The sequence below is a fragment of the Hydra viridissima genome, unplaced genomic scaffold (genome assembly GCF_058129835.1).
Source record: "Hydra viridissima isolate aposymbiotic clone 2 unplaced genomic scaffold, HvirCarnegie_v1 scaffold_14, whole genome shotgun sequence".
Lineage (NCBI taxonomy): Eukaryota > Metazoa > Cnidaria > Hydrozoa > Anthoathecata > Hydridae > Hydra > Hydra viridissima.
Window position 1 is genome coordinate 1,036,209 of NW_028324313.1, and position 27,931 is coordinate 1,064,139.

At 27.1% G+C, this 27,931-nt stretch overlaps 1 protein-coding gene across 3 annotated transcripts in view; it reads left to right on the forward strand.

Moving 5' to 3' along the window:
• The first annotated feature begins 1,077 nt into the window (after positions 1-1,077).
• Positions 1,078-27,931, forward strand: part of LOC149878701 (structural maintenance of chromosomes flexible hinge domain-containing protein 1-like) — a 42,539-nt gene continuing 15,685 nt past the window's right edge. The window contains exons 1-25 of one of the 3 annotated variants that reach the window (XM_090072253.1): positions 1,078-1,373; positions 4,288-4,329; positions 5,061-5,200; positions 10,449-10,541; positions 11,515-11,626; positions 12,182-12,282; positions 15,095-15,265; positions 15,475-15,555; positions 15,787-15,906; positions 16,184-16,384; positions 16,735-16,929; positions 17,234-17,367; positions 19,162-19,414; positions 19,487-19,595; positions 19,957-20,184; positions 20,711-20,877; positions 21,290-21,458; positions 22,815-23,039; positions 23,465-23,581; positions 23,727-24,088; positions 24,332-24,517; positions 24,609-24,753; positions 25,821-25,980; positions 26,628-26,794; positions 26,951-27,267. In XM_090072253.1, coding sequence (XP_089928379.1) covers positions 1,364-1,373; positions 4,288-4,329; positions 5,061-5,200; positions 10,449-10,541; positions 11,515-11,626; positions 12,182-12,282; positions 15,095-15,265; positions 15,475-15,555; positions 15,787-15,906; positions 16,184-16,384; positions 16,735-16,929; positions 17,234-17,367; positions 19,162-19,414; positions 19,487-19,595; positions 19,957-20,184; positions 20,711-20,877; positions 21,290-21,458; positions 22,815-23,039; positions 23,465-23,581; positions 23,727-24,088; positions 24,332-24,517; positions 24,609-24,753; positions 25,821-25,980; positions 26,628-26,794; positions 26,951-27,267 — 4,005 coding nt within the window. In that variant the 5' untranslated portion in view covers positions 1,078-1,363. Of the gene's footprint in view, positions 1,374-1,508; positions 1,533-4,287; positions 4,330-5,060; positions 5,201-10,448; positions 10,542-11,514; positions 11,627-12,181; positions 12,283-15,094; positions 15,266-15,474; positions 15,556-15,786; positions 15,907-16,183; positions 16,385-16,734; positions 16,930-17,233; positions 17,368-19,161; positions 19,415-19,486; positions 19,596-19,956; positions 20,185-20,710; positions 20,878-21,289; positions 21,459-22,814; positions 23,040-23,464; positions 23,582-23,726; positions 24,089-24,331; positions 24,518-24,608; positions 24,754-25,820; positions 25,981-26,627; positions 26,795-26,950; positions 27,268-27,931 lie in introns of those variants that run through there. The other 2 variants (XM_090072252.1, XM_090072254.1) reach the window with 2 other exon arrangements.

Genomic DNA, 27,931 nt, shown 5'->3' on the forward strand with positions numbered 1-27,931 from the left:
AAAATGAAATCCACTATTTATAGGACGCGCACATAATAAAAATGTAATTTTTTTGGACCACATCATTTAATGGTGACGCGACGGAACGCGATTCGTATAATTCGCTAAACGAATTAAAGTTAAATTTAAATTAAAAATTTTTCGGATTAATAAACCGAACAACAAAGAGAATCCGCAAAAAAAAAAAAAAAATCCGCCAGTGGTTCGTAAAAATTTTTCGGATTGATAATCCGAACAACGAAGTGAATCCGCAAAAAAAAAATTCGCTAGTGGTTCGTAAATTAATTTTCGGATTATTAATCCGAAAAATTTTCACAAACTGACTGTTTTAATCCGCAAAATAAGTCGGATTGGCTTTTTGCAGATTTTACGAACCGAATCGGCGGTGCCTAATAAAATTAAAAGTAAATCAACATCAAGCCTCAAAAGCACGAGACATAGCAATACAGATAAACTTAGCTACGTCACGAATTGCTATGTCACGTGGTTTTGAGGCTTGATGTTGATTTATTTAAAGAATATTTTAAACATGCAGCTAAGTTTTATGAGAACTGATATCCATGGTACAATATGCCACAGGATTTTCAAAAAATGTTTATTCATGGGCCAACTATTATTAATTGAATGAAATTACCGATCGGGTTCTAAAGTGAAGAAGCTCAGGGGGCGCAGAATAAAGATTCTAAGCAGTTCCTTGGGCATTCTGCCTGAAAGTGTAATCGGGTCAAATGTAATGATCATGAATTTGAGCAATTTTTTTGTTCTAGCATTCCAGTCAAACGAAGGCTCTGCCAGATGTTAAGTTCTGCAGCTGCTAAGGAGCAGTTATTTAGTTAATATTTTTATGGATTTTTACGCGCCACACATGGTTTCTTGCATGTAGATAATTGTTTAAATTCAAATATAAAGTTTTTTGTTAAACCTTGTCTAGTATTCTGAGTTTCAATGATTTTAAAAAGTTTACACATACATGCATTTGCGTCACCAGGGTATGAGAGAAACTATATTATACAAAATTAGCAAATATTACAAACCAAATTCACAGGTTGCTATGGACAAGGGTATCCATAGCAACCAGATTACAAAAAGAATCATCATTAAGAAGCACGACTGTTATTGCAGTAATTATACCCAATTCAATTGCATTAAGACAATAAAAAAAAAATTGTTAATTTTAGCGTAAAAAAGGTGTTAAAGACTCACATGGTTTTGACGAAAGAACAAAATGACCACTGAGCGGTCATTTCGTTTTTGCAAAAACAAAATACCAATGTTGTGAAATACGGACCGCGAGTAATGAAATAAATAAATGTGGTGAAGTTATGTCTAAAAGTAAGATTTACTGCATGGCGAACTCAAATAAATGCTGAAAGGTTTTTTACTAAACCTAGCTGTTTTCATAATTTAACATGATCTATTATTATAAATTTTTCTTGTAAAAACAAAAGGACAACGAAAAGCAAAATACTGCATGATTGGTCTTTTAAAATATTTAGATGTAGTAAAAAAAAAACTTTAAAGATATTATAGAGGTGTGAGAAAATCCATATTTTGTCATTCAAAAAATAACTCCTTGTATATTATTTCTTTGGGTTTAAGACATTAGTTGAGTTAAAATAGATTGTAATGATTTGAAAACCAAATAAAACAAAGTTTAGTAAAAATGAGGCTACCTTGTGACATCTTTAATGAATACTCTTGAAACTGTAAAAATATCTACTTATGCATTGGAAATGTTTCTTGTTTTATATTATAGCTCACAGGTCTCTAAGTTTTGAGTTAGGACATTTTTAAAAGTTAATGTTTTTTTATTTCATTTATCTGCTGATATTCCAAGTATCAAGGACACTTGTTGTTTCTGTTAAATTAGGATAGCTAACATTGATTTTTTACATTTGGATTTTTATAATTTAGTTATAAGATTATTTCTTAAATTCTAATTGGTCTAAATTTCTTGTTTTCACTTTTGATTTAAATAAAAATAAAAAATAAATATAAAATTACAATAAAATAATACTTATTTGGTTTTACATAGTGAAATTTCAGTTTAATTTTATTTTAATTTTTTAAGTTCATTATTTGATATATATTAAGAAAATCTTTTCAAAGTGATTTGATTGAATCATAAATTTTGTTTCATTATAAATTTTGTTTCAAAATACTTTATTAAGTTTGCAAAGGAAAGACACAGAGACTAAATACAAAAAAGCTATGTACGAACATTTTAAATGAGGCTCTACCTGAATGTCATAATTATTCAGGCATAATAAACTTTTGTAAATCTGCTCAAAGTGCCTTTGTATTTGGTTTTAAGTCAATGTGCCAATTTGTTTTACAATAAACCAAAAGTGGATTGTAAATGTTTGCATTAAAATGCAATAACATTTAAAAAACATTTTTTACTCATTTTGATATTGAACATGTCAGAAATAATTAAATGTTGTTTACTTAGATATATTTAAATTTTAATTAGTTTTAAATAGTGGTTCAATCTCATACTTGATTTTGTCAAAGGACAGTTTTTCTGTTTCAAAAAAAAATTTCAAGTGTTGTTCTCAAAAAAATGCTCAATTTCTCAAGTTTCCTTGCAAATTGTGTTTCATCTCAAATTTAAAGATTTAAACAGCATCTGGGTGTTAAAGTTGACATAGTTCCTTTTCACAATTCTACAGAACAAAAGTGCACAAATTGAAATGTTATAGCAGACCTCCAAAGTGGATTGATTGCTATAGCAGCAAAGTTCTAACATCTGTACTTCAACTCAGGAAAGTTTTCATGTTAACTTTATTTATAACAAAACTGTCATGTTATAAAACTAAATTAGTTGTGCTGTGGCACAGCTGAGGACTAAAAACAACACGTCAATCAATTAACAAATAAGAAATTATGCTACCTTCCATGAGACTTCCAAGAATTTTGTAGCTCTTCCAAGAATTTTGTAGCTCCAGGTTTAATACTATGTAAGATCTTGTTATTATAAACTATGCCAATAAAACATCATGAGAACATTTAATGAGCCTAATTGTCATCTTCATCCTCTAGACATTTAGACACAAAAACAATAGCAAATATAACCTAATAAATTGCAATATATGAATCTATCAATTGCAATATAGGAAGAACAGCTCTTCCTATAATGTATTTTCCTATTAATGTATTTTCTAGCTTTGATATAAACAGTTGGTGTAAAGAGATGCTTTTTATACCAAGTGTTGAGAATTAGGATTATTATGATATGCTAACAAATCTAATATTACGTAACACTTTCAAATAAAAAAATTTTCTCACATCCCTAAATACAGGGTGTTTGATAAGTAATGCATAATTTCATTTGTCTGTTACTTTTTAGCCAATAAGATTACTTCTAGAATGTTTTTTCTTTAAGCATATGTAAGGAAGGAATATTATCTTGTAAATTGTTATTTTTGAGAATAGAGTCATGAACAATATTTCTATGGAAGACAGAATTTTCATCATCAAATGCTATTATGGAAGCAGGGGGTGAAAGTGCAACAGCAGCATTATAAAAGTTCAAACAAGCATGTGGTTTAATAAAATACCCATCCACCATCCACAGTATCAAAAGATTAGTTGATAAATTCAAAAAAATAGCCTGTGTTCTTGATCAGCAGAAATCAGGCTGCCCATCTTTAGAAAAAGAATGAACACCAGTTGCGATGGAATCACTGCATTTCATTGCTTTGGAGGCAGATTTCTGATTCATTCAACAAATTGCAGATGATACTAAAATCCCTAAAACATCCATTCATCTTATCCTCTTCAAAAAGTTTTAAGTGTTTCCTTACCACCTGGACTCCATTTTACTAATTGACTGCTTCAAAATAAGTAACTTTTGGACTCTATTGTGGACTGATGAATGCCACTTCAATATCAATGACAAAATAAGTACAAAGAACTGTATTATATGATCTAAAGAAGAATTAATTAATTGCATTGAGCAAGCAATAGCTAACATTTCACAAGAAAAAATAGCTACAGTCACCAACAACTTCATGGCCCATTTGGAAACTGTTATGCAAAAAAAAAATAAAGGCCATTCTGAGCATCTATTATAAACTTCAAAAGATATTCCTAATTTAGTTGTGTTTTGAATTTTGCTAGCATATGCTAAAATTATGTGTTACTTTTTGAGCACTCTGTATTATAGAGTATTAGTACTGTTTTAAAATATTTTAAAAGTTTATAAAAATGTTTTACCATATTCAAAAATAAACTGCTACTCAACTTTAGTTGACCAGTAACTTTAGGTAATTAATTCTTTTTTAGGAAACATGGCAACTAAGAATAATATGAGCTTTCTTACAGAAGGTAAAACTTTTCTTTGAATTTTAGATTGTTAATCCATAGTGGTGCTTGTCTGATGTTGCACCAACCTTTTTTTTTTCTTTTTCTCCATATTCACTAAGATCTTTGTTTGAAATGAAATAGACTTATCTTCATTTTAAGTTTTCAAAAGGTTTCCAAAAAGAAAGTATTTGAAAAGCTAACATATTTTACATGGTTGTTACGATTGCAAAAACTTAAAGCTGAAAAGAGATAAACTATATCAAGAATAGTGAATAAATTTATTCATTATGTTGATCAATTAACAGAAATGACAGCTTTGTTGCAGCACACTTATTAGTTGCAGTAAAACCATAAAAATGTGTTTAAATCATTTCAGTATCTTTAAGACATTCTCTACCCTAACTGGTTCAACAATTAAAGATTTTAAGATACTTTTATAAAAATCGTGATATTGTTGTAAAATTATTTCAGTAAAAACTTTTAGAAGGATAGAGAATAAACTAAATTATAGAGAATAGAAATAATTATGATAATAAAAACCATTCACGATGCTATTTAATGTGAAGTTTTAAAATGATAGCACTTTAAAAGAAATGTTCTTTTATAATGTTATCATTGTATTATTATTGTATATATAAATGTATATTATATATATGTTATCATATGTATGTATTACATAGTTATTTTACTGCGACTGTCCATTATTTTTGAGCTGCGTTAAAAAAAATTTTTTTTTTCTATTTTAATTTCAGATGCTAACCTAACTATTCTTCCGTATCATAAAATTTTGCTAACACACAAATTAGTTGACCACCTATTACGTGTACCTCTGGAGCAAACCTATGATGAGTTTTTAAATGATGTTGCTTCACTTTATCCTGACCTTGTTAAGGTAAGTTTGACTTGGTTAAGTATTTTAAAATTTAAAATTCCTAATCTGATTCTGGATATAAAAGAGTAATAATAACTTTTTTTCTGCTTTTTCTATTAATATGGCTCTTTGTTTAGTAAAACTTTAATTAGAAAAGTTTAAAATTTATTTGTCTATTCAATTAGCATGACTTTTGTGTTAAGAAAAAATACAGAGAAAAATATACAGAGAAAAAAAGAAGAATAACAAGAAAAAAAAGGATTAAAGAGTATTTAAAGCAAATACTTTTCCTGTTATTGATATTTTTTAAATGAGGTTTTGTTAGATTAAAAAAAAAACATAACTTTTAAATCTTATTCACTACTAAGATTAACAAGTTCTATTTGAAATAAGCTATGGCGCTGTGATTGTTTTACGAAATCAAATCTGGAATCAGGATGTGATTTTAAAAAAAATCCTAAACCGTTTTCAAGGAGTACTTTCTAATTTTGCAAACTTACATTGTGTTATACCCACTGTTATGACAGTTCCAACAGTATATCCTATGGTCATTTTTGTTAAAAGAATTATGTCTTGCTTGAAGTCAGATGTAATACTTGAAATATTTAGTGATGCAAAATAGCTAGATACAGTCCTTCATTACAGACCTAAGCAAACATGGGTATTGTGCATAACCAAACAGTTTCTTTTTTTTGCTGGAACCATTTTCACAAGGTTATGACCTAGCAATAGACTGTTTTGAATTACATGTTGAGGCAGGTATGAGATGGCTCCAACAATCCACAGTTCTGTCAATATTTGTTATTTTATGAAAACTTTGAAAGGTGTTCAGCCAAACTTTCCATTATAAATGTTATAAAGTATTAACTTTATAATAACAATCATGGAGAGTTTGGCTGGACACCATTGGTAATGAAACTTCACTGGTGTTATACTGATATAACAGCTAGCTGTTGAGGACAGTCTTGCCAAAGAAGGAAATGGTTACTGTTGTTGACTTGTTGGTCTTGAACAGTTGGTGGTCTTTATACATGTAGAATTGAGCTTCATCTAAATCTTCATCATCCACGGTCTAATTGCAGGGGTGAGAAGCTGGAGAAAAAAAGTTATGGCTCCAGATTTGGCTCTAAGTTTTTTTGAAATTATGGCTCTGGCTCCCAAGTTTTTCACTCTGGCTCCATCTTCTTAAAATATCTTTAAAAAATTTCAATTATATATTTTATGTATTAAATTTTTTTTTTTAAAATTGTTTATGATCTTATTTATATTTATATTATAAATATTATTTATATTTTTTTGGGGTAAATACTTGTAAATACAATTAACATTTTTAAAATTTTATTTTTGAATCAAGCTACATGCTTGATAAATGAAACAGATGAAAAGTAACTTAAAAGATCTTTACTTTTTAATTTATTTATAAATTACAATACATAATATGAATCCATAAGAAAATTTTTATGTAACAAAAGTTAAAAAGCTTTATGTTAAATTTTTATTATTTAAATTGAAGATTATTACATTAGCATCATTTAGTAAAATAATAATAATAATAATAATAATAATAATAATAATAATAATAATAATAATAATAATAATAATAATAATAATAATAATAATAATAATAATAATAATAATAATAATAATAATAATAATAATAATAATAATAATAATAATAATAATAATAATAATAATAATAATAATAATAATAATAATAATAATAATAATAATAATAATAATAATAATAATAATAATAATAATAATAATAATAATAATAATAATAATAATAATAATAATAATAATAATAATAATAATAATAATAATAATAATAATAATAATAATAATAATAATAATAATAATAATAATAATAATAATAAAAAGTAGGTATTGTAATTATAATTTCTTTAAAAGATATTTGGTCAATTTTAATATTTTATTTATGCATTAAGCTTAATAAATGAAACATTAGGTGAAAATTAAGATGAAAAATTAAAAATCTCTATTTTATAGCCTTTTAATTTATTTTAATTACATTAAAAATTATTTATATAAAAAATTAATCCAAAAGCAAATTTTGGTGAAGTAAAAAAAATTCAAAAAGGTAATTATAAATATTATTTTATATTGAATATTGGTATCGTTTAGAGTATTTTAGACTGTTAGACTAAAAACAAATTAACAAAGTATAGTTTTATAATAAATATTAAATTAACTGTAAGTAATCAAATTAAATGTAAATATTTTGTATTAAATGTAATTAATGTTAATTTTTAATGTTTTAGTTGCATAAAATAAAGTAAAATAGTTTGTTCTTGAAAACAAAATTGCTTCAATCAAATCCTCCCTCATAATGGCTCCTCCCTCATAATGGCTCTCAAATCTGATTTTATTATTTTCAGTACTGAGAATAAATGCTCCACGCAAACCAGATCTGGTAATGATGCAATAACCACTTGGGCAGCATCTCTAATAATTTCTGGATACTTTACTATTTTATCTTGTACTAAAATCTTTGGTTGTCTATTAAATTGTCCACTTCAGCAAAAGGTTTACTAAGTAGAGGAACATTTTGATATAAAACTTATTGGCATTCCGATGTGGGCATTACTAGGGGCATTTGTAATACCACCATGGGGCATTTCTAGGGGCTATTTGTAATACCACCATGTTGTTTATCAAGGATTTTTTCAAAATAAAACTCATTATTAGATGTATTTTTATATTTTCAATTTCAGTTTGAGAAGTTTCTTGAGGGTTTCTTCATCTTTATTGTTATAGCACATACAGCATCCTTGGCTTTTCTTTTTTGTTCACATGTTAATAAGCATCTGTACTTAGGATCAAGGTAAACGCCTGCTAGCATTCCATCATTTTCCAGTAAAATACTTTCTTTCATTTCCATAGAGGATTTCATACCTTCAGCTATGATACCCTCTGCATTAGTGTGGAAGTAGATCAGAGACTTTCATTTCTAGAAAAAGTTACCAGGGATCAGGTCTTCATTTTGAATTTCTTTTGTTACTTTATAAGGTTGATACAGCAAGGTTTTCAGTTTCTGAACTTGAGTCCACGTTACCTTTGATAGCATAACATTGGGATTCACCATGTCAATAAGCACAGGTTTGAGTTCCAATAAGCATTCAATCATGTGCTTCCCCACCCAGGTAATTTGATCCAGAATTACTACTTTCCAGAACTTCATTTAACTATTTGTTCTAATTTGGGTTTTCTTGTTATTACAACCTGCCTCATCTTGCTTAAAAGAGTAGTTGCATGTTTTTCTGCTAATCCATCACAAATGGCTAGTTGTAAAGTTCAAACACCACAATGCATATGATGGGTTTTTGAGAGGTTTGTAATCTTCCATAAAACAATTCAAATCGAGTTCTGCATTATCATCATTATCAGATTGTACTTGATGTTCTGAATCTAAAATCTCAATATTTAGACCAACTATTTCATTTTTATTTTCTTCATCTGCATCTTTGTTCTCCTTTAATTGAATGGTGTGGAGGAAACCATGTAAAGTGGATTTGATTGATGTCGTTTCCTTGAAATATTGTAAACATAGTTTGAGGGGATTTTTAATGAGCGTTTTTGAGGTAATCTGTAGAGTATTAATTGAATGCGAAATTTTTATAAAGACAGTTTTTTTTAATGAATAAAGATCTAAAGTTGCAACGTTGTGTTCTCTACATTTAGTGTATCAATGGTACTGATCATATGTGAAGTATTATCAGTTACAATACACAATAAATGATCATCTATTTTATACTCCAGCAATACATCCTTCATAAGCTTATGAAGGTACTCACTTGAATGGTGGGATTGTGTATCCCTTACTGCTACAGTGTGTGCAATAATATTATTATTGGCATTAACAAATCGATTGATTCCAAATTAATTTGTACTTATTTGTGTACAGCCATCCATCTTTAAAAATATAAAACTGTCCTTTTAATTTACTCCTAAGAACATTTTTTTCTTCATTCACCTTATCAATAATAAAGCAGTTTTTTCTATCTAAACTTACTTTTTTCTACTTTTTCTATTAAACTGGATTTTTCTGCCATTTCACCTATTAGCCCACGCATAGCTGGGTTGCAAAAGACAGATAGAGGTAATGAATTCTTTACAACTAACTTAATAATCTTGTTTTTTAACTGCTCTAGTGTTTTATGAAGAACTAGATTTTTTTATTTTGAAGGTTTACCAATTTTTTTTCCACAAGTAAAAATTTCTCCACCAGAGCTTACTTTACAAGTGCAAATATACTTTTTAACATCTTCAGTTACAGTGAAATGTTCAAATTTTTTTTTGACTTTTCTCTATGACCTTGACTCATTCATGAAGGCTTAAAAAATATTTCTTTTCCTATACACTTAAACAAAAAAAATACCTTTGTGTGTTTAAAGTTAAAATGTGCTTAACAAAGTATTATTTCATAATTATGTAGCTTTCATAAAAAGCTAATGATTTAATTATTGCATTTTGAATACGAGTTTTTCCAAGCAAACTCATAATTCAAACGTAACTCATAAAAATGTTTTATGCTGAAAAATGCTGGAACTGTGGAGCTGGCAATTTTTTAATGGCACTGGCTCCCATGGCTCCTTCCAAAAGCCCTCCACACCCCTGTCTAATTGAAGAGGGCAATTATATTTTGCTTTTAGACGAAGTTGCCCCTCATGTTCTTTACTTCACTGAAGCCTGCTTTGATTGCACTAGTTAGCACCCTGAGTTTTTTTTTTATCCTGGTGTGTTAGAGATAGTAGGAACTTCACTGTCCAGCTCCATTGCATTATACACTTTATCAGTCATGGTATCATGCAATTTATAAGAAATTGACACCCGAACTTTAAATTAATATCAAAAAACATGTAAATAGAAAGTTGTAAGAATTAGTAATTGCAACCGGTATTCTTAGGATAGTAGTTATGGTTTTGAAAGCCAATGAGCCAGGGCAGAGCCCTTAAAGCACAACTATATAAAGAGAAAATTCTAAAATCACATAATATATAACTAAAACTTTAATCAGAGGGTTTTTTAAAATAGCATTGTTCAGTAGTTTAAGTTTTTACATTTTTGGGATGTGGGGAGTTTTCATAATCCAAGAAAAGTTTTATGAAGTGTAGAATAAGGTTACAGTTGATTTCCTTAGTCACCACTCATTGGTTTTAAATGCTGTAGTATCACTAACTTTTTATTATCAATTTTTTAAAATTTGAATGTTGGTATGAATCTTTTACACATCTTTTATTTGTTACAGCCTTTCACTTTGGTTGATTCTGATTTTATGGTTTTTAATGAAAAAAAATATAATGAAGCAATGGAATCAGGAGGACCAGAAACATGGTTATTGGTAAATCAAATTTTTTTTATATCATACAATTATTTTATTAAAATATAACTACATTTAGAAAAAGTTAATGGTAGATATATTTATTTTTATTAAACTTGCCTACAAATTTGATATAAAGCTTCTTTTGATGTCTGACAATCCTTTTTTGAATTAAATTTTGATTCACAAAATCAGAGAATGTAATTCCAAAGCAATCAAAAGCATTTTTTAGCAAACTTTTAATCTTTGCTCCTTATGTTGCTGTTTTGTTGTTGTTTTTTTTGTTTTAAACTTATCCAAATTGAAATCCAATTACAAAAGTTATCATATAATTTTTTGCTCAAATACAAAATTTTCAGAAGATTACATACATCAAATAAAAAATTTTCAGAAGATTATCTCAATAACTTTAAATTAAAGATAAGCCTAAGAGATCTTTTACACATGAAAGTTACTAAAAAAACAAATGTTTTTAAATTTTATTAAAAAAAAAAAAAAAAAGAAAGAAAGAAAAAAGAGAATTAAATACAGCTCACTCACTAGTTAAAACAAAATAAAGTTACATTTTCATACATTGTTATACATTTTCAAGTTCTTGCAAGTTGTTAATCACAAATTTGAAGTACAAAAAACAAAATCCTGGAGCAATGGCATAACATTCTAATTGATTACATTTCATTTTCCTTAAAAACTACAACGGTCTGAAATGAGTATAACAATGAATAATTATATTGCAATCCATATTTACAATAATATTTAGAATATTCTTAAAATTATTTTAGATTGATCATTTTTTGGGTGACCTAGAATGAGATCGACTTGTGAAAAGCACAGTATTAAGATATTAGTTTTAAAAAATAAGAATTAAGAATAAATTTTCTAATTATATATTTATACAAATGGTGATATACTATTGGTAACATATTACTAGTGCAAATGCAAATTTAGTATCTTTGTTATTACTTAAGTTAGTGTTGAGTTTTATTTTTCTTAGGTGCAATCTGATAAAGAGAATGATTACAAACTTGAGAGACCACGATTTGAACTTCTGAAGTATGATGTTCATCCAAATGCACTAACACAAAGTGGAAGCTATCATTTTTCTTGTGAGATTTTTTCACTATAAATATTAAGTATTGTTACAATGAGCATACTTTTAAATGAACCAGGTACACAGATTGTGCTTTTCTGATAAATTAAGTTGAAGTGTTGGCATGCCACCTCTAATTAGTCCCTAAAAAAGTTTAAAATGAATTAAAAGTATATTTTACATGGTGTCTATGTCCTGGAAATTTCTACCAGTGTCCTTATATGTCCTTAAATGCCCTGGAATGTCCTTGAAATTTAGATTTTTTTTAATATACAATACATACATACAGACACAGACAGACAATCCATGCATGTATGCATGCATACCTACTTATCTACCTACATCCATTCATCTATCCATGCAGACATACATTCATGCACAATTAATAAATTTACCAAACTTTTAGTCTTTCATGTTTATTGCTTTAATGATGATGAAGATGTTTGTAATGATGTTTTTATCATACTTCTTGTTTTTATGTTTTAGCTGCTTACCAGGCCATCTGTGAATTTATTGTTTTTGTGTTTTAGCTGCTTACAAGGCCATCTGTGAATTTGTTTTTGTGTTTTAGCTGCTTACCAGGCCATCTGTGAATTTATTGACAATGGAATTCAAGCAACAAACAGCAATAAAGTTGATCGAAAAATTAAAATTTATGTGTATACAACACAAGTAAGTTGTGTAAAACAGTTCCTATGCAAGAACCACAAGCAGTTTTATTTGGATGTTTTGAATACTTTGTTAAGTTAGATTTATTACAAAGATCAAACCACACAAGCATTTTATTAATTATATTGACCTTCCAAAAATTAGTCTTCTTTTACAGCTTCTGTTTCTATAAATAAATTTAATTAGGCTTTAATTAACTCAGGTTTTTAAAATGTTCATCACCAACAAGCAACTAGTAATTACTGGTAAAGACCAATAGTAGCACGTCACTTGTACTCTGTCAGTGATGAACTTTTAACTTTAAAGTTAATATTAATAGTTGGTATTAAAAAATTTGTCAATCATTTCATTGAGTTCTTCAACTGTACCAAATTTCAACAACAAAAAAAGAGGTATCGTTAAACAGTTTTACTGAGTTAATGTTGAATTACTTTGTAATGATGTATGAAGATCTGATGACTGCAATCAGAAGGTGTAAACAAAGTTACCTACAGCCATTGCACCTATTGGAATCAACAATCTCTTTATCAGCAATCATGTTTGTTTAAACCATTTCTGTATTTATTTTCAATAATTATTCAATAGTTTTCAGTAATTATTCAATAATTTTCAGTAATTATTCAATAATTTTCAGTAGTTATTCAATAATTTTCAGTAATTATTCAATGATTTTCAGTAATTGTTCAATAATTTTCAGTAATTTTTCAATGATTTTCAGTAATTATTCAATGATTTTCAGTAATTATTCAATGATTTTCAGTAATTATTCAATAATTTTCAGCAATTATTCAATAATTTTCAGTAATTATTCAATAATTTTCAGTAATTATTCAATAATTTTCAGTAATTATTCAATGATTTTCAGTAATTATTCAATAATTTTCAGTAATTATTCAATAATTTTCAGTAATTGTTCAATAATTTTCAGTAATTATTCAATAACAAAAGACCAGTTTTGTTGTTGTTTCAAATTCTAGTTGATTCCAATTCCAGAGATTCAGAGATTTTTTGAATCCAGTTGAATAAATAAGTTCAGTTGAAAGTGGAAATGCTCCCTACCTCAATTTTGTTTAAAAATAATTCAAATAAAAATATAAATAAAAAATAAAAAAAACTCATCAGATATTGTACTTTTTTTTTTTTACAGATTACAGATTTTATTTAATACACCACGTTATTTGATTATAAACTCACCACATATAGAATAAAAATTGTTAGAAAAATTTTTACAAACATGGTTAACCACACCACATGGAGCACGTAGGCAAAAAGCTGAAAAGTTAAGTTATTTTAGTGAAAGAAAACAGCTGTAAGTGAAGAAAAAGTGCTAAGCAGGAAAACAAAGAGCAGTACTGAATGTGTCATTGACCAACCTAATTTCTTTTAGATATACTGTAGGTGTTTTAGTATATTAAATTGTGCAAAAAGTATAAAAAAGATTTTAGATTAAAAAATTATTTTCTTATATTCCACATATCCAAATGTGATGTTAAAAAAAAGTTTTTCTATTGTTGACTTTTTTAGACTTAGTCTTTTAGGACACCTTTATAAAAAAGGAAGCCATTAAATTTCTTCTACTCTTACATGAAAAAAAAAAAAAAAAAAACCCGTAAAGATTCCAAGCATAATTAAATTTTTTACCATCTTGTTTAAAAACATGATTTACAAAAAAACTTAGAGATAAAAATGTGAGTTTACTAGAAAGACATTGAAATCTAAATCTTTTTTTTTCTCAGAGTTGTTTTCTAATGTTATAAGGCCATTTAATCATATTTTCTTGTTTTGAATTTTTGATACAATTTGTCCATCTATAAAAGTTAGGTCATTTACTAACATTGTAAAAATTGTCTTAATGTTCAATTTTGTCTTAATGTTCATGAATAGCATTGGGATAAGAAGAGCAGATAAAAGTCTTGGCATATGCTAGCTGATTATTTTAAGTTGCAGTTAAGGCCTTCTCTGAATCTGAACTGTTGTTCAGCCATGACGGTGAGTGGTTGTTCCTAAAGTGTTTGGTAATCTACATTTAATTGTTTTAAATGGTGTGAGAGTCCAAGCAAGCTCTGCTGGTGTGAAGAGCTAAAGACTAGAAGATCTTTATCATCACCTTTATGGAGACAAAACATTTTTTTAGCTCCTCATTTCTTTATGTTAGTAATGTACAGCAATACTTTTTTTTGGATAGGTTCTTGTTTAAAACATTTTGGATTTGAACAAACAGAAAAGTAATGTTGTTGGCATAGAAGAGCATGATCCTGATATCATGATACTGATCGTGATTTTTTTGTTTTTAATTTCACCTGTACAAATAGTCTGAATGTGCTTTTAAATTTGGTTTTTGATTAAGGTCTATCCCCTTTAAATATTCTGCGCAATCATAATGTAGATTCAATTAAAAAAATGAAATAAATAATGGAAAAATGATAGAAAATGAGTTAATCACTGGAGAAGATTACGTGTCAGTCCATATCTATATATCTATTCATACCAATTTACCCTTTGTTTTCAACCCTTATTTCTAGGGTTGCATCAAATACCTTTTTAGTCAAATTTCATTTCTAATTAAGTTACTTATTAATAATAAGTAATCTACTGATATTTTCTATTTTAATGCTTTTAAAATTTATGTTTTTTTTTTGTTTTTTTTTTCAAATTGTAAACAAGTTTTTAATTAAAAAAGTTCAATATTTTGTTTTACTTTCAGAAAATCATAATTATTTTACTACATATTGTTATATATACTGTACACAATGTAATTTTATATTACAATTATCACGTAAAGAATAAAAGAATTTATTTTAATAATGAACTTTAGGAAATTATTTGCATTCTTGACAATGGAAAAGGGATGTGTGCAGAAGAAATAAAGGCTTTTGTAAGTTACTTTCTTACACAGAAAGATCGCGGATTTGATTATAAAGAGCAGACAGTCTATGGGTTCATGGATGGGAATATCTCTAAATTTGGTGTTGGCGCTACACAGGCTGTATAAAATTCCGATTTTTTTTTTCTATTACTTTAATTAAATAATTTGGATATTAATCATGATCATGATGGTTCATGATGGTTGAAATTAATTTTTAATTTTACCAGTTATGCTCATATTTATATTTTTAGGTTCAGTGCCAACTATGCGCATATTTATGCTTTCAGTTTCAGTGCCAACTATGTGCATATTATTTTTAATGTTCTTAGGGTTTCTATCTTGGGAATACAATTAAAGTTATTACAAAGAAGAAAGGTTCAAAGTTCATCAATGAGATCTCTATTTCAAAGGTATTTTTCAATATTCTTAAATTGAAACAGTTTCACCAAAGGTCCATAGACTAGTTTTAGAACAATTGGATGAATGTTGGACAGTATCCCTGCTTGAAAGTTTAGACCTAGTATAATTACTTATAATATGCACAATTAACTTTCTGATGCAATTTAGCAGATTAGTAATTAGTAATTTAAAATAAAGAAAAAATAATGTTAGGAGTTCATTTTTAATTTTATTTAAATTAGGACAAGTTGCATGAAAGAGCTAAGTACAACCAGCCTGTGTTTGTTGATCAAAAGTGCATTCGAAATCCTGGTGATACATCAACACTTGATTTCAATGAACAACAGTGCATTAAATTTCTGGTAAAGATTAAACAATTTTTTTGCATTTATAGAATTAAATAAAAAGCTATTCAAAATAACGCGCTTGCTTATTTTGTGATATCATAACTTTTATTTGTTTTTATTATTTTTTTTGAAAATGCATTAGTACATGTAAAACAATTATTTTCGTCAATTAAAATATTTTTGTTTAAATTTGAAATCTACAGTTTATATAATGTTAAATTTTTTTTTGGTCAGAAATAATATAGTTTGCGCATCTAAACACAACATTAGCAATTGTTCTTTTTATTTTAAGGTTGATGAAGAAGTAAGCAAAGATCAATTTACAATGATTGTTATCAAGGAGGTTAAAAGTAAACATTTAAATTACATATCTAAAGATAATGGTGCTGACCTATCAACCAATTTAGCTCATGTTTATCATTACTACATTCATGGAATCTGTGGAAAACTCCAGAAACTAGAGTTCAAACAGAGCAGTGGTCTTGTGGAACTTGTAAGACAATATTAATTTAGTTCTCAAGGTTTATAAATACAACAACAAAAAATTAACTTAAAAAAAAAATTTTTCTTTTGTTAAATTTTGTTATCAAACTTTTATATTTTATTTTACACATAATTTTTATAATTCTTGAGTAATTTTGTAATTTTTTTTTAAAGAATAAACTACACGAACCTAGAAAACCAAATTTTGTCATCAAACTTTTATATTTTATTTTACACATAATTTTTATAATTTACTTTATAAGTTACTTTATGTAGGATTTATTTATCACTCGCTTTCCATGTTTGACTTGAGCATAATTTTTATAATTTTTGAGTAATTTTGTAATTTTTTTTTTAAAGAACAAACTTCACGAACCTAGAAAGCCGAATGTTAACATTAGCATTTCTATTGACAAAGGAGGATGTCAAAAATTTATATCACTTGCTGATGTTGATACTGATCTCCAGAGTCAATATCAAGCACGGTTAAAAGCCGTGTTTACTTTTTGCCTCAATTTAAACATAGAGGGTGTGAAAGATACTCAAGTAGTTCAGGTTGTTGTTTTTTGTTTTTTTTTGATTATCCTAATTTATTATTATTGTTGTTGTTGTTGTTGTTGTTGTTGTTGTTGTTGTTGTTGTTGTTGTTGTTGTTGTTGTTGTTGTTGTTGTTATTATTATTATTATTATTATTATTATTATTATTATTACTATTATTATTATCATTATTATTATTATTATTATCATCATCATCATCATCATCATCATCATCATCATCATCATCATCATCATCATCATCATCATCATCATCATCATCATCATTATTATCATCATTATTATTAGCATTATGTTATTACAGGGCTGTTTGATGTATTTTCCAAATAATTTTGGTGAAGAAACTTTGCCATTGTCCAGTGAAAATAATGGATCAACTACACCAATGTTTCAATGTTTTTGGCAAGGAAGATTAGCACCTTTATCATTTGTTAATTGGTATCTTATTTTGTATTTTTTAATGGTTTTTCTCTATTATTTAAACAAATTAATTATTTGCTTTAAACTTAATTAGTTATTCAGATTTTTCATAGCATTCAACATCCTTTTTTTTTCATCAGTAGAAAGCCAATGCTTGGATGAGTGTTTAGAATTAGTTGATGTCTTTTAGTTTGTTTTTATGGTCAGGTTTTTTGCCTAGCAACCAAATAAACCGTCAAAAATTTAATTTTAAACTCCTAAAATTATAACATTGTCATAAATTTAATTCAATGAAATTTTTTTGTTATTGTCACCCTAATGTTTAAAAATCTTCAGCTAAAATTCATAACTCAACTCAACTCAACTCAGAAATCAAGAGCATTCACAGAAAGTTTTGAAAAGTGTGCATCAGATGTGATGCCAGATGGGACATGAGCAACAGAAGAATATATCCTTAATTTCACAAACAAATAAAATTTACTCATAGGTTCATGTTGTTATTCAATAAAAATATGTTATTAATCATTTTTTTAGTATCCTTTACAATAAGTTTTTTCTAATTTAATGCTCTATCTTTTGTATCTTTTGTATCTTATTGTTATTTTTGATTTATCTTTTGGATGGTGGTGAAGTAGTTTGATAGTAATATAGTACTCTGTATTCTACCAAGCACCATGCTTTCCTGTTACATTAATGTTATATATAAATGGTATAGTAATATTTTATTAGTTACAATTTTTGTTGTGTTGTGTTGGTTTTAATTTTGGTTAGAGGACATAGTATTTTGGTTAGAGGACATAGTATAATGTACTACTTGCAAAATCACAAAAAAATTAATGATCATTAAAGAAAATAACAAGACAAAATTTTAAGGAGGATTTCCTCTTTATTTACAACTCTTTAATCTTACAACTCCTTACTCCTTTTATTTTACAGTTACCAAATTTGTTTTTATCATTTTTTTTGTAAGAAACCACTTAACTGGGTGTCAACACTTAAATATAATTGAATATATTTGGGGATTTATTGTCATTTTTAATGCTTAACAAACTTCAAAAAACACAAGCAAATTCAAAAAAAAGTTTTCTTTATTACAACTATTCCAGATTTTCCTTTCAAACTATAAATAAATCATCATTCTGAAAAAATGTTTCATTAATTTTATCTGCATGTTTTCCAGGTCTGAATTCTGTTATAGGGAGTAGGCTATTTCACATTAAAAATTGTAACATTTCTTTTTGCGTATTTTACAAATGACACAAAAAAGTTGTTGATTCATCAGTTAATCTAAACTTGTGGACACATTTCTAAGAAAAATTACATTCTGAGATTTTTCTTTCAACATGACTAATGTCATTGCAGAATATTTTTTGCTGTTGCCTTAGGTAAAAAAAATGCTAACATATTTAAGCAGCAACCTTGTAAAAGAGTCTTAACAATTCTCACTAAAATGGTAAACAGACTTAAACCTTATATTAAAATGAGACACAGCAAGATCTTTAAATAAACAAAAATCTTATGTTCTAGCTAACATATTCCTTAAAAACAAAACTCCAATAAGCATACAGGAAGAGGAAAAATCACTAACATTTACTCTTATTAGATAGATCAGCCATTTAAACTTTTTTACAACTAGATAAAAGAACTTCCTAGGAAATGTTGATTTTGTTGACTCTAAAAAAACTGAGGGATGGATAACTAAAAGCCTAATAAAAAAAAATTCCCTTGAATGATTTTTAATAGCATATCCCAATTTGTAAATTTTTATTTATTTTTTATCCTGGATTTGACTGAAGTTCTTGATCTTTTAAGTTTGGAGTTTTGTGCAAAACCTGAAGGGCGCAGCAGGAAACAAAGAGATCGCTTACCTGATGCATGCTTTAATCGTATTCGCGGTTTATTATTTTTCAACTACCACACTCCAATATCCAACAATAAATTAAAGATTTTATTGGACACACAAAGAGATCTTTCTAATGCTATGAGTGAAGCATCTGGAATGAAGAAGTTACCACAGGAATTCAAAAAATGGTTGCAACAATGTCACAGATTGTATGATAATGAGGTATTAAAATTCGCTAATATGACACCAGTAATAATAATGATATAAATTTTGCAAATTTTCTTTTTTTAACAGGTTGTATTTGAGAACCCGTTACCAGACAGTGAACAATCAAAGAATGAAGACATATTTTACAAACAAGTAAAAATGGTTACTCCATCTGGAGAAAGTATTTACAAATCAGGTGAAGTTTATCATGTTCAATGTAGCATTTTTAAATGAAGTACTTGATTTTTTCTGGTTTTGATTTAATATCCAAACACAAAATTTTATTGTGAAAAATAAACTTTGCTGAGTTATTCAGAAAAAAAAATAAAGTTTTTGATGAGAAATTTTATGAAAGTTTTGAAAGTAAAAAATTTTGAAATTATGAAATTTTTTGAAAGTAAATTTTAACAATATTTTAGAAAAACAAAAACAAAATTTTCTTTTACCTTTCTTTGCCCAAAATTTAACAAAACATTCAACTTAGTAAAAAAGTTTATTTTTTGCAATAGATTTTTTTGTTCAGATACTTGCCTCTTTAACTATATGTTTTTTAATAGGTGATATTGTGAAAATTGACTGGAAACCACTTTTACTTGGAAAAGTCATATACTTTGTAAAGAAAGCAAAATCTACTGATGTGTCAACAATAGTCTACTCAAGACTCCCTGAAGATGTTTTTGGTGATCGACTAGAAGAGAAACCATTAATCAGAATAGCTGGAATAACAGAGAAGGAAACACTAGAAAGCACGTTTGCATCTGAGAGACAGTTTTTGCCCAAATATAGTATGTAATACCTTTTTTTTTTTTTTTTTTTTTTACTATATCAACTGTACTTGCAGAAGATTTACAGTAAATGTATCACTTTACATTGTTATTGAAAATACATTTCTGTATGAATGAAGTTATAAAGATTAATCATATCAGCCATATAACAACTATGTGATTGCTGCAAGTATTAAAAAAAAACTTCTGTTTTTAGATGTTTTTTTTATCAGGCAGGGAAGGTCCTCCCTCTACCTAATTGTGTTAAGTCAAGTAAATAAGAATGAAAGTTTTTGTAACATCACAATTACTTTATATTTTGTAAATATCCTAAATGTTATTATCTCAAAGATTATCCCTTCTTTATTAGTACTTTATCCTAAATTTTATTATCTCAAAGATTATCATTTTTCTTTATTAGTATTTTATTCAAATCATCAGAATACATTTTTTATGGTGTCAGTAAAAGTTGCACATGTGTTGTGGAATTTTCCCTGGTTTGCCTGATACTTTAAGCGTTATTTTTAAAGTAAATTTATTTTATCAGTGAAGGTTTTTGAAGGAAGTGACCCAGGTAGGGAAGTTCCAAAAAAGCTGAAATTTTGTGCTGGTGTTGAAATGAAAGATAAAACAAACTTTTGGGTGGTGGTTTACAACTCAAGCCATGAACCAATAACTGAAGTTCATCAAAGAAAAATATCAGTAAAAGTTGAGGTACATTTTGTTTATTCATAAGAGACTTGTTTACTTATTTATTTTTTGATAGAATGTGGTATAAAAGTTTTAACATTCATTAAACCTTAAGTTTCAATAACACTTATAGAGAGAGAACTAAAGAAATGTGAAGTTGATAGTCTTGCTTCATCAAATTTTCATAGAATTGTTTTAAATGTAATTGTGTGATTACCAATTGGATATGGAAGTATATACAGGCCTCTCTTTTTTTAAATCTTTGAAATATGACAATATCACACCCAACAAAGTTTTAATACAAAATAACTATAAATCTTAAACAGAAACCATTTAATACAAAAAAACTTAAACAGAATTTATCATTATCAAAAAACTATCTTCAACATCAGTGCAAAATGTAAATTGGACTATTGATACTTAACTTTATTTTCAGTTAACTCAAAGATCAGAACTGGTAAACTCTCAACCAATAGACAAGAAGTATATGTTCAAACCATTTTACTTTGACAAAGTTGGCAAGTACATGCTGACCTTTTCAGTCCTCTTAAACAATAATAAGGTAAAGCCGGAGCTGAGCAAGTCAATTGAAATCAACATAAAAGGTTAACTAATTTTATTTTAAAAGATGTGACATGCGAAATGCTTGTTGACAAGATTTTTCAGTTTTAAAGACTTTTCAGTTTTTAAGATTCGAAATTTAGATAGCGTTTTACCAGTGTTACATTTTTCTTCAAATACAGTAAGAAATACATTTCAAAAAAAGTAGAAAAATGTTTAAGTATTCAGTAATTAGTGGTAAGCTAATAAATCTTAAAAAAAAGGAAAATTCTTTTTAAACAAAATTACTGGATATACCTAAGGCAATAAAGTTTATTGTTAGAAACTGATGGAATTTTTATGGTGAGCAGTCATTGTTTTGGTACAATTTTTTAATTTTAATTGCTTTCTTTATTATTGCGATATTTCACAACTTTTAAAAATATTTAACAAATCACAAACATTAAATAGATGGTATGATTGCATCACAGGGAAGAAAGCAAAAATTTTAATGGTTTTTTTTTAATTTAAAAATGAATCCAATAATATTTGTACTTAGCATTACCTTTTCAAAGATAACTATGTACATAACTTGACCAAGAATAGCATTGATACAGTGAATTGAACCGTTTGTGTAGCAGCATAAGCAGCTTCAATCCATGAAGCATCCTAAATCTGTTAGAAGTTTGTACATAAATGTTAAAGACTTTTTGAAAATAACAAGATCGTACGAATGATCGTAAGAATGTACTTTGTTCCGTTAGGTTCATACAGCATAAACTTTGAGTCATTCATTCAAGAAAATGATGGCCCAAATTTGTTTGGCAAACTCAGTTTGAGTTTTGAAACTTGACTTTTAAGAATTTAGGGAACAGGAGATGAGGTTGCATCAAGGATCTCTCAGTACAGCATTTCGCACGTCACATCTTAAATAAGTCGCTTCATAAAGAAGATTCTTTTTAAGATTTGACTTTAAATCTTTTTTCTTACTTTAACTATTTTTTTGGCTGCAAAAAAATTATTTTAATGAAAATGTTAAATGATCTTCCACTCTTGAAAGGTCTTTTTCAACTTACTAAAAGCGTTTCAATTTCAAAGGTTATTGTGTTTAATTAAGTGTAATTACCCCATCTTGTGTTCCATTTCACCACAGCACAGGGTTAATAGAGTTTCTCATTTGATTCTTGGTCAATAAACTTTAAAATAACTTTTTTTACAATTTATATATTTTTTGTACAAAATTTTTCAGTTATTAAAAGATTTTTTTATGTTTTTTTTTCACTTTTATTGTCTGTTTATTTCTAAAATTATTGATCAGCTGATTACCAATTTGTAATAGCACCACCAAGTTTTTTTTTTGATTTTTGGGGCTTTTTTTTTTTCTTTAAATAATAAGTTTACTAATAGTTTTTTTTTTAAAGCTAATGTTGCTGAAATCTTAAACTTACATGAGAGCTCTCCTGATAAAGTTCCATTGGGTGAAAATGTTATCTCTTTTACATTGTCGTTTCATGATGTCTATATGAATGAAACAAACATTTTCAAAGATAATGAAACTTCTGTTAAGTTATTAATTTCATGTGAAGATTTGATAATATCAGGTGTCATGGATAGATACACCCCTGATAAAAATGGCCGCTTGAAAGGTAAATCATTTTAAAGTTTATTTACTAAGTGAATTCATTTGTTTGTATAAGTTTGAATTCGATATAAATAATTTGAATAATTCAACATATATAATTTGAAATGGATAATAATGACCTTTTTTTTGTAATGCTAATAATTTAAAACGATCGACAATACAAAAAAAAAAAAAAAAGTCAGCAATACTTTTGTAATTGTCATAAACTCATTAAATTTTATAGAAATGTTTAACGAAGTTTTTTTTTGAATATTTTTTAAATTTCACTGTTGAATATATTGCATCCTATACTCATTTTGTACAAATTTTATGAAAGTCTTATTTTTTATATTTCTATTATATTCTCACATTTCTATTCATGCACTTTTATTATAACAAAATAAATAGAAGAAAGTTTATCTTTGTTTCATCTTGTTTATGTATCTTTAGTAAATGATATCGCTATATTCCCAAATGAAAAAGAAGTTAGTAGGAATCGTGATTATGAGTTTTGGATTATTGCTGAGGGCATTGGCGATGTTATGTTCCCAATAGTCCTGGTTACAGGTTACACTTATCTTTGATTTTTACTATTGTTTGGCTTTTACCATCATCTTTTTAATCTTTAGAATTTAGAATTTCATATAGAAATGTAAAATGTAAATTAACTGAAGTTTTTTAAAATTATTAAATAATATATTAACTTATTTAGGTGCACCTGAAAAATGTATAATAAAAAAGATTTCCAAAGAGTATGAAAATTATGATAGCTTTCCAGAGCTTGAGATAAAGTTGGTTGACAAATGGAATCAGCCAAGCACATTGCAAGATAAATCTATTTTGCTAGCAGCAGTATGTGATGCCTTCAGCCAGCAGTTTCTTCTATCAACTATAGTAAATTCAAGGGCAAAGTTCTCGAGTTCTTCAATAAAACTTACCTCTGTGATATCATCACCAGTTACAAAAATTGTAAAAATTCAGTTGATCATTCCCAATCTTTCAAAAAAGCGACCAAGTATACAATCTGTTCTGAAAACCCTTTATGAATTTGAAATACAAATTTTTCCAAGCAAGGTTGCGAAAATTTACTAGTTTTCATTTTAATAAGGAGACTTATTAAGGCTGATACAAGTTATTTATTTTTCAGATAGGATAGTTGTTCAATCTGTTAAATTTTTTCACATCTCATAAAGTTTAAGTTTTTGGAAGAAAAGAAAAAATTTATTCTTTGGTTTTAGTTTGTCAGATTTCAATTTTGTTAGTATTGCTATTTGGTCTTGCTGCCTTATTCTTTTTTTTTTTTTTAATTTCTTTTAGGCGTGTCAGAAAATTCAAATTGTTCATGATGATAAACAAGGTAACTCTGAAAATCTTCATTTAAGTGCAGTTGCAGGGTCATTAGTAAAAGGCCTCAAAATCATTGGTTACAACCAAAAAGGCGAGCAGATGTCAGAAGAAGACCTCCTCTCACAGAGTCCTCATGTTACAGCTTCATGGGCTGAGGTTCTTATTTTTACTTGTTTTAGAACAATTTATAAAACTGAAATTGTATTTTAATTTTTATCTTTATTTTTAGTTAAAAATTTTCTTTTAGGTTGATGCTTTAAAGTTACCTTTGCTCCCTGACCTTAATGTACCAACCACTGCTCAAGCTACCACACAAATTGTGCAATGTTTTATTAAGTATAATGGGTTTGAGATTCGCAGTGAAGCCAAACTTAAACTAAATGTATTGCCAGGTAAAAACGTTTAATGCTTCAATATACTACTATAATAATTCTGCCTGTGTATGAAAATGTATTCTCCTATCTGTTGTAAGTGATTTCGAGTTTTGTTTAACTTTTTCAAAAAACCTAAGACATCCAAAGTACACATTCTATTGCTGTTTCATAATAACATTTCTTTACAGCCTAAAGCTCTTCTTCTTTTCTTTTTTTTTTTTTTTTTTTTTTTTTTTAAGTTAAAAGTGTAGGTTTATTAAAGAAATAACTTATGCACTACGTTTTAAAGTCATTGGTATAATGAGCAATATAATTCATAATAAAACATAATATTTAATCACATACTTTTGAGTATGAAAATTTTGAAATAAAATCATTTATACTTGCATTTTTTTTTTTTTTTTAATCTTAAAATTAAATTTTGAAGAAAATATTTTGAAGTAAAAATATTTAGCATGTTTGAGAAAATATTCTAATAATTAAGACCAGTTCTAGAGGAAAATCAGTAAGAATATGAGATTTATCAGAAGAATATGAAATATTATGATAATGCAGAGTGACCACCAATTGATAATTCATGACAGTAATTTATGTGCTTAAAGTAAATTATTTGTATGCACTCTTCTTTTTTCTTTTTTTTTTTCTATTTTTAATTTTTCAAGTTTCATTAATCTAAAACGTCTTATTTCAAACTTTTTTTTTCTCCAATCATAAAGTATTTCCCTAATAAAAAGTTCTACGAACTATTTGTTGTTAGAAGTATTATGAACTTTATTATGATTTTTCCATCTCTTCAAATATCATATTGTGGATATTATGTTGTAGACTTGGTTTCAATATGATATGCATTACTTTTCTTGTATAATAGGTTTATGCTCTAAACCTTTTATATGATGAAAATCATGCATGCCTGAAAGCCAAGTTTAAAAAATTGAGGCCACTTTAAAGCATCAAATTTAGTTGTAAAATTTTGGTTTTTGAAAAAGTTAATTCCAAAATTAAACTGTGTTTACATGGGTTATTTGTTGTTTTTTTTTTTACTTATTGTTTTCTTGCATATGAGCACTGTTAAGCACATTTTGTAGATGTTGCAGCTAAATGGGGATTTGTTCCTTTGACTTTGACTGCTTTTTGTGGAGGGAAAAAAGAATTGACAAATGCCACTAAAGTGGTTGCCTATGATCAATATCATAATCAAGCATCACCTATGGAATCTGTTCCTGTTATAACAGTGGAGCATTCAAAGTAATTAGTTTTTTTTGGTATTTATTGCAGATTACTATAAATAGACATTTTAGAAATATTCAAAGACTAATGCCGGTTAGCATTTTTTAAATCTTTAAAAAATTGAATTTTTTTAAAAACCTAAAATGTTATAATATTTTGCTTTCAATTTTGAAAAAATTATTACATTCTGATTTTTTCCTAAAGGACTCTTCTAATTATACAAATGTTATAAAAAAACAGCAAAAAAATGTTGATGATTTCACTAAATTTTTACTAAGCATATTTTATATCATCTATTAACTCATTGGTGGCTTGAAGCTCAAATAAAATTGTTTGGGGCGACAAAATATTCATTAGAACAGCTTTCTGTTTTATGCAACCATTTGAAATTTTATCTTGAAATTTATGCATACAAAAAACTGACATTTAGTAGATGCTTTGATATAAAAATTGAGTAAAAATTTAGCAAAGTTTTAAATATAGAAAGGATATATTTATCCAACAAAATTGCTTTATATGTCAAAGGTATGAGAAGATAAGAACAGGTTCTTGCTGCATAAATATGATGATAAACTTTTGTTTTTTATTTTATCAGCAGATCGTTACAAGATTGTTATCTTCATAAATGATTAATATAATTATTTTTTCTAAAATTTTACCTCTAGACCAGATTTAAAGGTAGAATATTCTGGCTCGCTTGTTCGTTGTATGGATGAATTCATATTTTCCTCCTCTTCAACTTTGTCAGGAAGTGTTGGCAATGTTATTCTGTTTGTTCAAGATGAGCATAATAAACTTCTAAAGGATTCTATTCAAATTCAGCTCAGTTGTGGTGAGTTAAAAGAGTTTAATTTTAAATCACTTTAATTTTAAACCAGATTCTTTAAATGAAACATTAATTGCTTTAATAGTTATGTTTAACTTTTCTAATGAATTGTGATGTTGCATTGCATTACAGTGAATAGTTTTTTTCCTCTGAAATATTTAGGTCCTGCATCAAAAATTTCTCTTAAATGCAGTTTATTCAAGAATGATAAAAATGACGAGGTCCCTAAAATATCTCTTTTTGCTAACAGCTTTATTGAATCTAATATCTATTGCTGCTTAACTGACTTTTATGGGAATTCAACATCTATTAAGACAGGTATTAAAATGGTTTGGGAGCCCCAAACTGCTGGAGCATCAATTATAAAAGAAACAAGTCGTATGGGTGAAGTAGTTTTTCGTGCAAACACTGTTAAATGTTATGCTGATAGAGGCAATGTCAAACTAAAAGTATATGCTCCAGACATGAGTGCAGTTGAGGTAAACACATGATTAAATATCTTGAAGTTTCTATCTCACTCTTTTTTCTGTAAGTTTAATTAATTTTTCTGTAATTTAGAAATTTGTGCCTCAGTCTTTTTTTTATAAGGTGAAACAAAAATTGTTTGAGAGTCAAACAAAGGGTGACATTCTAAATTTAATTTGAATGTTAATTTAAGTTAATTTAAATTACACATGATTATTAAGCAAAGCATAGTGACATTTTTTAAGAAAGTATTATAGTAGAGTTACAGCACCAAAAAAATACAGTAGAGAACTTTAACTTTAAAAAAGGTATTGATTGTAAAGAAGAAATAGTTTAAAAATTGAGATAATACAATAAATATTTATGATAAAAAGTACAATAGTTATTGACATTGAAAAATAGTTCAAATTTAGTTTATTATATATATAAGAATGAAAAAGCTCACATAGAACAGTATCTGAAACAGAAAACATAGTATTATCACATTAGAATTAGTGTGTTAATTGTATTAAACCAATTTTAAATTAGTGTGTTAAACCAATTTTGCACAAAAATTTAGTCAGAAACTAGACGTAGATTATTAACGTATTTTTCAAACACAGATTATAAATATATTCTGTATTATAAGGGCTAATTATAAAATGTGTTATCAAACACACATTATTAACATAAACATAA